General features: G+C 49.1%; 1 protein-coding gene across 1 annotated transcript in view; it reads left to right on the top strand.

The window, feature by feature from the left end:
- The first annotated feature begins 210 nt into the window (after positions 1–210).
- XPNPEP2 (X-prolyl aminopeptidase 2) overlaps positions 211–10,236 on the top strand; it is a 31,125-nt gene continuing 21,099 nt past the window's right edge. The window contains exons 1-7 of the mRNA XM_003918258.5: positions 211–528; positions 3,377–3,450; positions 5,260–5,370; positions 6,499–6,562; positions 7,530–7,634; positions 7,888–7,974; positions 8,930–9,076. Coding sequence (XP_003918307.1) covers positions 480–528; positions 3,377–3,450; positions 5,260–5,370; positions 6,499–6,562; positions 7,530–7,634; positions 7,888–7,974; positions 8,930–9,076 — 637 coding nt within the window. The 5' untranslated portion in view covers positions 211–479. The remainder of the gene's footprint in view (positions 529–3,376; positions 3,451–5,259; positions 5,371–6,498; positions 6,563–7,529; positions 7,635–7,887; positions 7,975–8,929; positions 9,077–10,236) is intronic.

Below are 10,236 nucleotides of genomic sequence, written 5' to 3'. Positions count from 1 at the left end.
AGGCAAATCTCCATCCCCACAGCAAAAGCAGGTGCTGGAGCCAGAGCCCAGAGTGTGGGAGCTAATGGGAATCAGCTTGCTGGAGGGGAGGGGACCAAATTAAGGAATGGCGGGGGCTCGGCTGCTGAGAGGGGGCTGGGAAAAGCAGGCTGATTGAGACCAGCTGTTGTGCCTCTGCCTCTTGAGATCTTTGGACTCTGCCCAGGATAGCCTCACACCCTATCGTAAACAACTAGGAACTTGCAGAGTCCGCCTCGGGCAGCCCAAAGCTCCTCTGCCCACCCTGGCTCCCAGAGCCCTCCAAAACAAAAGACCAGAGAGGCACTCTCCATCCAGCAGCCAGACGCCTCCTTCTTGACACCAGCCCCCACCCCTTGTCTGCTCGCGCCCAGGAAAGGCCTGAAGGAAGAGGCCGGGGAAAGAGCCCTCCCTCTCTCCCTTGTCCCTCCATCCACCCAGCGCCTGCATCTGGAGACCCTATGGCCCGGGCTCACTGGGGCTGCTGCCCCTGGCTGGTCCTCCTCTGTGGTATGTGCATCCTAGCTTCCACTGGAAGGCACCTCTGACCTCTCCCCTCTGAGCTCAGAAAGGGTTGGAGTGAGGGGTGGGGCACGAGTCTCTTTTTCTGTTGCTTCCTCTCTCTGACTTGAGGAAGAGGCACCTCAGGGCCAGTGTTGGGGGCCCTCGTGACTTGGATCGAGTCTGGTTTGGCACCTTTACATTCCCCCGTTAAAGAAAAAATATTATTCTGACACTCGTTAAAACGGTAAGGAAAACTTAATTTAAGACTACCGCATTGCAATAGAGGAGAGAGATGGGACTCAACTCTGATTACAGAAAAGACTTCCAGGGATCTGTAGCCAAGGAGCAGAGTGAAGGGGTCAGTGGATGGAAAAGTATTAAGAGGAGATAGCAAGGGTAGGGGGATTCTTGCTAAACCGACTGAACAGGATTCTTGCTGACAGCAGGCCAGAGTGATCAGATATCAAGGGTGTCTAAACTGACTTAGCAAGATTCTTGCTAAGACTGGGTGATGCAGGCCTGGCAAGGGCAGGACAGACACAGAAGGCCAAGGTCAAGGCCAAGTGGAGAAGAGGCTGTGGGGGAGCCTAACTAAACTTTGGTCAGGGAGAGAGTCTTCATCATTCCTGCGGCACCCTCTCTGTCCTCAACTAGGTGCCCAGCCCAGCGCTCCCACCTTAGCCTTCCTTTCTTTGTTATCTGTCAGCAGGGCCTGATCAGTCACTCAGTGTCCAGTTCCTGAGCACCTACCCAGAGCCAGGCCTTGTGCCAGGGACCACAGAGTCATTCAGCTGCAGAGCCTACTCTTGGGAACCCCTGCTTTGCTGCCTCAGAGAACAGCATATTCTGGTGTCCAGAGAGACATAAGTTGGCTGTGTCCCGCTTCTTATGTTAGCATCTCAGTGCCAACATTTTGCCAGGGATCTGTTTCTACAGAAATGGGTGTTCATTTTCTTAAATAAACAGTATGAGTCACATCTGATCCTTGAGTTTATGAGACCAAGACAAAATCACGCAGAGCGTTCATGGTGATGAACCCCAGCCACCCTCCTTGCATCTGTAGCTCAACCCACTCAAAAGTGTGGCTGGGTGTGGTGGCTCATGCCTGTAATCCCAGCTCTTTGGGAGGCCATGGCAGGTGGATCACTTGAGGTCAAAAGTTCGAGACCAGCCTGGCCAACATGGTGAAACACCATCTCTACTAAAATTACAAAAATTAGCCAGGCATGGTGGCACACACTTGTAATCCTAGCTCCTCAAGGGGTGGAGGCAGGAGAATTGCTTGAACCCAGTAGGCAGAGACTGCAGTGAGCCAAGATCATGCCACTGCACTCCAGCCTGGGCAAAAGAGGGAGACTCCATCTCAAAAAAAAAAAAAAAAAAGGTACGGAGGGGTGTTGGGTGCAGTGACTCACGCCTGTAATCCCAACACTTTGGGAGGCCGAGGCAGGTGGATCACTTGAGGTCAGGAGTTTGAGAGCAGCCTGGCCAATATAGTGAAACCCCATCTCTACTAAAAATACAAAAATTAGCTGGGTGTGGTGGGTGCATGCCTGTAGTCCTAGCTACTTGGGAGGCTGAAGCAGGAGAATCGCTTGAACCCGGGAGGCAGAGGTTACAGTGAGCTGAAATCGCCCCACTGCACTCCAGCCTGGGTGACAGAGAGACACTCTGTCTCAAAAAAAAAAAAGAGGTGAGGCCAGGGGGAGTGTAACGTCTCCCCACACTCAGGACCCCATTACCCTCTAGGGAAATCCCTCCCTAAAAGACAGAGGGGTTAGAGGCAAGGACTATCAGAGACCACTGGGCTTTCAGGGCAGGAAGGGACTTTGTCTAATTCAAGCCCCTCCTTTCCAGAGGTCCAGAGCCTGGAGAACTTAGTCCAGTGCCTGGCACACAGTAGGCGCTTAGATGTTTGCTCAATATTGGGGGGGTCACTCTTGAGTCACTCTAAATTTGGGGCAGAGCCCTAACTGGAAACTAGATCTCCATATACTCTGTCCCTTCTGTGGCATCACCCTTTCCAGGCCCACCTCTCATACTTGGCAGAGTGGGAGGACAGAAAGGACACTCACCTCTTTTGTATTAAGATGGCCTGGGTTCAAATCCCTGTTCTACCACTGACTGCTGGTGGCACAAGTTAGACAAGTTACCAGATCTCTCTGGGCCTTGACTTGCTCCTCTGCAGAAACTGAACAATAATTTCTACCTCATAGGGATGTCACAAATATCAAATGAGATACTGTAGGTGAATTGCTGCGTTCAGTATCTGGCACATAGTAGGGTGTCTTTAAATGCTAATTAGACCACCTTTCCCCACCATGGAAGACTGGGATTTCTGTCTAATATATTGAAAATGAGCCTGGAACGACAGGCAAAGATTTGGACTATAAGAAACAGTGCAAGCAGGCCTTGAATTGAAGTCAACCCAGTGTATTATACAATTAGATTTATAAAAGGCTAAAATGAAGGTGGGGTGATTATTTAGTGTGATCCTCTAGAGCATTTCAAAGAAAATTTGATAACAAAAATTTAATTTACACACAACTTTTCCACTTCACTAAACCCTGAAAAGACCCAATTAGATTAGAAGAAAAATTGATTTAATGAGCACTAAAACCCATCCAAAAGTGGCAATCACTTGTCTATGAAACAGATTTCTTTGATTGTGACCCAGGGTGCTATCCAATTCAACCTGATTTCCTATGAAATGTGATTATTTTTATCCTCAAGTAGAGCTGGCCAGCTTCGTGCGTTTCAAAGGACGGAGGCCCTGCGGGGCGGGCTGAGGTCCTTCCCTCTCTAATAACTAGCTGGTCCCCAAATGACCCTGGGTTTCTCTCCGGGCTTCTAGCTTGTGCCTGGGGCCACCCAAAGCCAGCGGATCTTGGAGGGCAGGATGTGAGAAACTGTTCCACCAACCCTCCTGTGAGTAGCCCCCGCCCCCGCTCCCGCCCTGCGCACAAGCCCCCTCCCGCCCAGCCCACCTCCCCGCCACCCTGCCCCACTCACCCCTGCATCGAGGCACCCCCGCTGTGCCCTATCGTCTTCTCCATCCCCCATTCGCTCAGTTGGTAGCCCCTCCCCCTATCAGGCTTTCTCCTGATTTCTGGACTCTGGGGCCCCTACCCCTTCCACTCCCTCCCCTCCACATCAGTGCCCTCCCCTCCCTCCCACTCATTCCCCGCAGCAGGTTATCTGCTTCCGTGCTGATCTGGGTCTGGGAAACCCCGCTAGGAGGTGGGAGGAGGGCAGGAGGGCCCTAGCTGGCCTTTGGCTCAGGCCAGGCAGAGGCTAGGAAGATGGGAGGAAAAAAAGACAAATTCTAGAGTGACAGCAAAAGGAGAAGCACAGAAGGGAAGAGGGAGGAAGACAGGGGTTAGAAGAGCCAACGGAGGCCGGGCACTGTGGCTGACACCTGTAATCCCAGCACTTTGGGAGGCCAAGTCGGGTGGATCACCTGAGGTCAAGAGTTCGAGACCAGCCTGGGCAACATGGTGAAACCCGTCTCTACTAAAAATAAAAAAAAATGAACTAGGCATGGTGGCGGGTCCCTGTAATCCCCACTACTTGGGAGGCTGAGGCAGAAGAATTGCTTGAACCCAGGAAGCAGAGGTTGCAGGGAGCCGAGATCGTGCCACTACACTCCAGTCTGGGCAACAGAGCGAGACTGTCTCAAAAACAAAACAAAACAAAACCAAAACCAAAGAAAAGCCAAAGGAAGGGCAAGAGAGGGAGGCCTAGGGTGTGAAGATGAGGAAAAGGTCCCGCAGAAGGGGCTTGAGTAGTCAGCTTCCTAGCTGGGGAGCAGAGTGATTCTTTCTACAATCAGAGTAGGGGCTAAGGGGTAGGCATGCCAGCAGCACTGTAAGCCATGGGAAAAACGCAGTACATCTGCTAGCAATATCAACTTTATGGGACCCCCTAGGGCAGGCAGGTGGGTGGGCGAATCACATTACTTTTATGTTAAAACAAACATGGATATATTGTGGAGTAGAAAGCAAAACAGCACAAACGAAAACATGCTTTTCGTTTTAAAGCTAAAACGACCTGTAAAGAAATAGAGAACTGGTCTGGAAAGGGTCTTTCTGGGCAATATCTCAAACTGTTGGGGGCATTCATTCACTCTCCTCTGCCATTTGGGACCAGTGGGTGGCAACCTGAAAAAGCTCTGCCAAGGGAAGGTTGCCAGATAAAATACAGGACACCCAGTTACATTTGAATTTTAGATAACAAATAAGAATTTACTGCAAGTATACCCCAAATTGTGCATGTTTTAATGTAAGTATTACATTAAAACATTATACATTGTTTATTTGAAATGCAAACATAACTAGGTGAGTGTCCTGTATTTTTATTTACTAATCTGACAACCCTACCCCAGGTAGCCAAAGAAGGACCATCTGCATGGCCTGGCCCAGTGCCAGAGCTCAGACCCCTGCAGTTCTCACCCACACCCGCATCCCAGACTCAGGTCCCGTTACTGTCACAAGGGGTCCCTTTCCAAACTCTTCAACACCTCCATCTCCACCCAGCCCAGGCATCTTTATCTAGACTAAGCGGTAACATCAGTTGCCGCCCCAACCCTTCCCAAGTCAGGTCAGCCTAACTTTCCCCAACCTCTGCTTCAGGAGAGGCTGGGGGTTCTTCTGGAGGCCAGGGGCCCATGTGTGATTTTCTTTAAGCAACATGTGTATCTGTTTGTTTGTGTCTCGATATCTTCTTGTCATCTGTCAGTACCTTCCAGTTACTGTGGTCAACACCACAGTGTCACTCACAGCCCTCCGCCAGCAGATGCAGACCCAGAATCTCTCGGCCTACATCATCCCAGACACGGATGCTCACATGGTAAGAGACAGCTTCTCTCCCCCTTCTCTCTGATACCCTGGGTCAGAGACCACAAACAGTAGCTGTTAAAACTCAGAAGATGAAGGCAAAGAAAGGATCTGACGGGCAAAGGGAGGGAAGTGGAGAGCATGGACATGGTAGTTTTAGGGCAACTGAAAGAATGTATCCTTCTACATAGGCAGGGAGACATTGCCAAACCTCCTTAACCTCAAGAAATTAAACTATAAACAACTTCAGAATCAATTTTCATCAATTCCTAGAAGGCAGATCCAGAATGAATGTTTAGGGTATCCCTGCCCTAGGAGGTTAGAAGGTGGGCTGGAAATTGGACTGGAAGAACTCTAAGCTCCCTTCTGGCCCAGGCCTTCCCATACTCTGTGGAATGGAGTGGCAAAATGATCCAAAATCCTGGGTTATGGGAGTACGGGGTTGATTGTGGAGGGGGGCACCCATCCCACCGTTTCCCATCACTAGCTCCACCCTCCATACCATCCACCTTTCCAACACCAGCCCATTTGGGAGAGAGGGCATTTTCAGTGTCAATGAGCTTGTTTGAATTAGTTTTCCTACATGTTGGGAAGGGCTAAGAATGTTGGGTAAGTGTCTGAACTTCTCTGAGCCTCAGTTTCCTCTTCTGCAAAGAGAAATGGGTCTGTAATGAGATCTATCTCCAAGGATTATGAGGATCAAAATATGATAATATGTAAAGCCCTTTGCAGAAGTTATGATGTTCCCAGTCTACTGTGCTTGACTCAGGAGGGAGAAGGGTTAGCTGGAGGGGAAATCCCAAATGAACCAAAAGACAGGACCCTAGACTGCATAGAATTTGCAGGGCAGGGCAACAAGGCTCCTTTGCAGAACAGTCCAGTGTTGCACTGAGTCCAGTGTGGATGGGGCGGGGCAGGGGGTGTTGAATTGCAAAAGTTACGGTTGCTGAAAGGAAGGGAAGATATTGAAGGCTGGGAGAGTTACAGAGGGCTTCCTGGAAGAGGCACTTGGTGTGCTTGGGCTTGTAGCTGACAAGGGGTTGGAGCTGACAGACAGAAATAACTGGAATGTGGTTGGGGGCCTTTCATGTGGGATCTGACACCACGAAAAAGGCTAATGATGGTGTTGTTGATTTCCTAGAACGAGTACATCGGCCAACATGACGAGAGGCGTGCGTGGATTACAGGCTTTACAGGGTCTGCAGGTGACAATCATTACCCAGCCCCATTGCTTTTGTTGGTAGATCCAGAGGTGGTCACAGAGGACCTAATGTGGCTAGTGTCTCAGCATCTGGGACCCCAGAACCTACTGTAGAGAAAACCCTTCTACTCTCTCCGTCTCCCTCCACCAGCCCAAAGCCATCATATTCCCCAGGGCACATATCTCATAGCCCACCAGCCATTTTCTGTGTAGAAATGAGGCAGAGGCTGCCTTCCCATGCTCATTACCTCTGCTGCAGCCAGGCCCAGTCTGGCACTCCTGGGCTCCATTTCTGAATAGTTGCTACTTCTACCTCTAACCACTAAGAATCTGCCGATTCCCTTCACATGAGGGCTCATTTGGGGACAAAGCTTTCCTTTGCCAGTTGCTTTATGGACAACATCACTTCACATGGCCAAATGAGACACAAACAGAAGCCCTTGATGAGATCACAGTATCTGAAGGGGCCTCGTACCGTGATCCTGGCCCATTGAATGAAATCCAAGTTTCCTTTTCTGATCCTCAAATGTTCCTCCTTGGGCTTCAAACTACCCTGCCTCGTGCATCATAGGCTCTTTTTCCCTTTGCCAAAATCTCTGGATTATTCTTCCCCACCAGTCCTCAGCTGAGCCTCTGCCTTAGTGTCCCGATCAGCCACCGAGTCTTTACGCTGAGCCCCATCTTTCCTGAGAGCACCTACTTGCAGCCAAAAGTTGACCTCACTTCTGCTGAAAGTCCACAAGCAGCCCTCGACACAAAGCAGAGGTGCCTGATTCAGGACACCTTTCTGCCAGCTCCCCCCATAGCTCTTTTTAACATCTCCTTCCTCACTTCCTTCCAATGGAGGACAGAATCTCTTTCCAGAGGCCCCTCGTGGCATTCTCAGAGCCAGCACTGCATTGCACATCCATCAGCTAATGCCACGTTCCTCCCCTTCACCCTCACCTGCAAGTTTCTCTGTTCTGCCCCAGGAACTGCAGTGGTGACCATGAAGAAAGCAGCTGTCTGGACCGACAGTCGCTACTGGACTCAGGCTGAGCGGCAGATGGACTGCAACTGGGAGCTCCATAAGGAAGGTAGAAGGCTGCATGGATTTGTCCCCCAAGTCTTGGGACCTGGACTAGGTTCAGGAAGATATAGGTGAGAGCATGCATGTAGGACCATGCTGGGTCCCTATGGGGAGCTTAGGAAATTTGAGGCCATCACTGACCTTCGAGGCTGATCTCAAGGAAGACACACGTGGTAGGACCGTCAGACAGAACCCCTGGCTGCAGGGCCTTGGGCTGGCCCTGGGGGTGACCTCTGCATTCCTTCCTATCTTTCTTTCAGTTGGCACCACTCCTATTGTCACCTGGCTCCTCACCGAGATTCCTGCTGGAGGGTGTGTGGGCTTTGACCCCTTCCTCTTGTCCATTGGTATGGTCTTCCCTCAGTCCCTGAATTTGTCCATGCCAACAAGGGTGACTTAGCTTTCCTGGGATATAAAGAAATGGACCTTGGTAGAAGGAGGGGCGGTGAGACTATAAAGATAGAGCATTTGAAATTGTAGTTGCAGAATGTTTTGCAATGAGGATGTATTCATGGAATTGTGTAATTAAAATACATTTAAAAGAATCAGTACAAATATTTTAAAATCCATGAGTGCAGAGACCCAACCTAGAAGACTCAGTGAATCATTAAAGATCCAGTGGATGAATAGGCAGAATGTGTTTGAACTCAGAACCATCCTCTGTGCCCTGGAACCCTGCCAATGATGGTGCTGGAATCACATGGTAACCCTCTTCTGGAAGGTAGCTTAGAAGGGTCAAAAGAGTTGGGAGGGCCTCTGAGTTGTTTTTTTTTTTTTTAAAAAAAAAAAAAAAAAAAAAAAAAAAAGGCCCCTGAGAATACAACTTTCTGAGTTCTGGGGCCCCAGACAGCTGGCCAGCCCGTTCTCCCAAAGGGGAGTCCTTATGAATATGTACTGAAAGGCTTGTGCTTTAGAACTGGCTTCTTTGCCAGCCTGTCCAATGGCCAGAACATCACCATTCCTTTGGACTGTGACATTGAAGCCCTGATAAAATAATTAGTGCCCAAAAGAAGGACCACCCACAGCCACTGGCAATGTAAAAGACAAGCTTAGCCAATTTGTGGCGGTCAGTGTTCGAGTAGGCTCAGGGCATTAGGCTTGGAAAGCAGAAAGAGGATGAGAAACATACCCCAGCATGGGCACACATGCCGGGGGATGAGGGGGGCAGGCTGCTGGGGCAGGCTAAGGGCAGCTGGGCTGCAAATGGAGGCAAAGGGAACCAGGACTAACTTTGCTTGAATCACAATTTTTTCCTGAGGTGTAAATGGGCAAGGGACAAGTGACTCTTTCCTGTCTCTGCAGACACCTGGGAGAGTTATAATCTGGCCCTCCAAGGCTCTAACAGACAGCTGGTGTCCATCACAACCAACCTTGTGGACCTGGTGTGGGGATCAGAAAGGCCACCTGTTCCAAATCAACCCATTTATGCCCTGCAGGAGGCATTCACAGGTGATTCAGTAAGCCCAGTTTCCTTCCCAACTTGTAGCAACGCAAGTCCCGGCTGCTATTCCGTAGGTGGCGAACTTCATCATCAGAGGTACCAAAGCAGTGGTTTGCAAACCTTAGCATGCACATGAGTTACCTGGGATGCTTGTTTAAAATGCAGATTTCAGGGCCCCCTCCCCTTGAGGAGCCTGAATCAAAATGTCCTCCGACCATACTTAGAAAATGTTGGATTAAAGAATGTTAGGATTTGAAGCAAGATGGAGTAGGAAGGGAGGAAAGAAGGAAAACAGAGAAAGATGAGAGGAAATATCCAACCCCTTTCAAGAGAGATAAAAAAGCATGATATGATTTGCTTGTCTGGTGGCAGAGACTGATTCATAATGAATCATTCAGACCTTTACTTGTGACCCTCTTGTGATGAAGAATTTAGATTTGTGAGATGGCTGGGGTCAGGTGGGCCAGGAGTGGACAGAATAAGTAAATAACTAAGTTCAGAGTCATTCTGTAGCACAGATGACAGTTCAGGTTTTGCTGGACCAATCAGGAAAGTTAGAAAAACATAACATCAATAACCTTGACCCTGTTGACACTATCTAAATACATCACAAAAGAACAGTATGTTGTAAGATTCCTGTAAGTCGTAACTAAAGTCCTGACCAGGACCGGGCTACTGATTATGAATCAGTATCTTGGCCACCAACCACTCCTATCTCCCTGGGAATTCTGAATGAGCCAATGAACTTGGATTCCTAGTAACAGTGATCAAGCCAAGAGATCCCTTTCCACATGCAAGTCCACACAATTTCTCATTTAGAAAGGAGCCAATAAAGCAGAAGGGAGATTTCAAAATAGCAGCCATGATGAAACAAGTGAAAATTGTGTCCATTTTTCTTTATCTGTTCTGATGTAAATTATAGAATCATTCTTTCTGCATCTTGACACCATTTTAAAAGAAACTTGCTATCCAAGACTGTTAAATCATAAATAAAACTCATCTTATTCAGATAAAGAAAGTCAAAGTTATGTCGGGAAGGAGAGGAGAAAAAACAGAAAAACCTTTCTGGGGCTGGAAGGGTTTTGTCACTTCCCAAAAGTGAGGGGATGCCGAGTCATCGCACACTGCCAGTCTTCAAGAAAAAGGCACCTGGAGCTTGAGTTTGGAA

The sequence above is a fragment of the Papio anubis genome, chromosome X, assembly GCF_008728515.1.
Source record: "Papio anubis isolate 15944 chromosome X, Panubis1.0, whole genome shotgun sequence".
Lineage (NCBI taxonomy): Eukaryota > Metazoa > Chordata > Mammalia > Primates > Cercopithecidae > Papio > Papio anubis.
The sequence above is the reverse complement of the archived record's forward strand: the minus strand, read 5'-3'. Positions and strand labels throughout refer to the sequence as shown.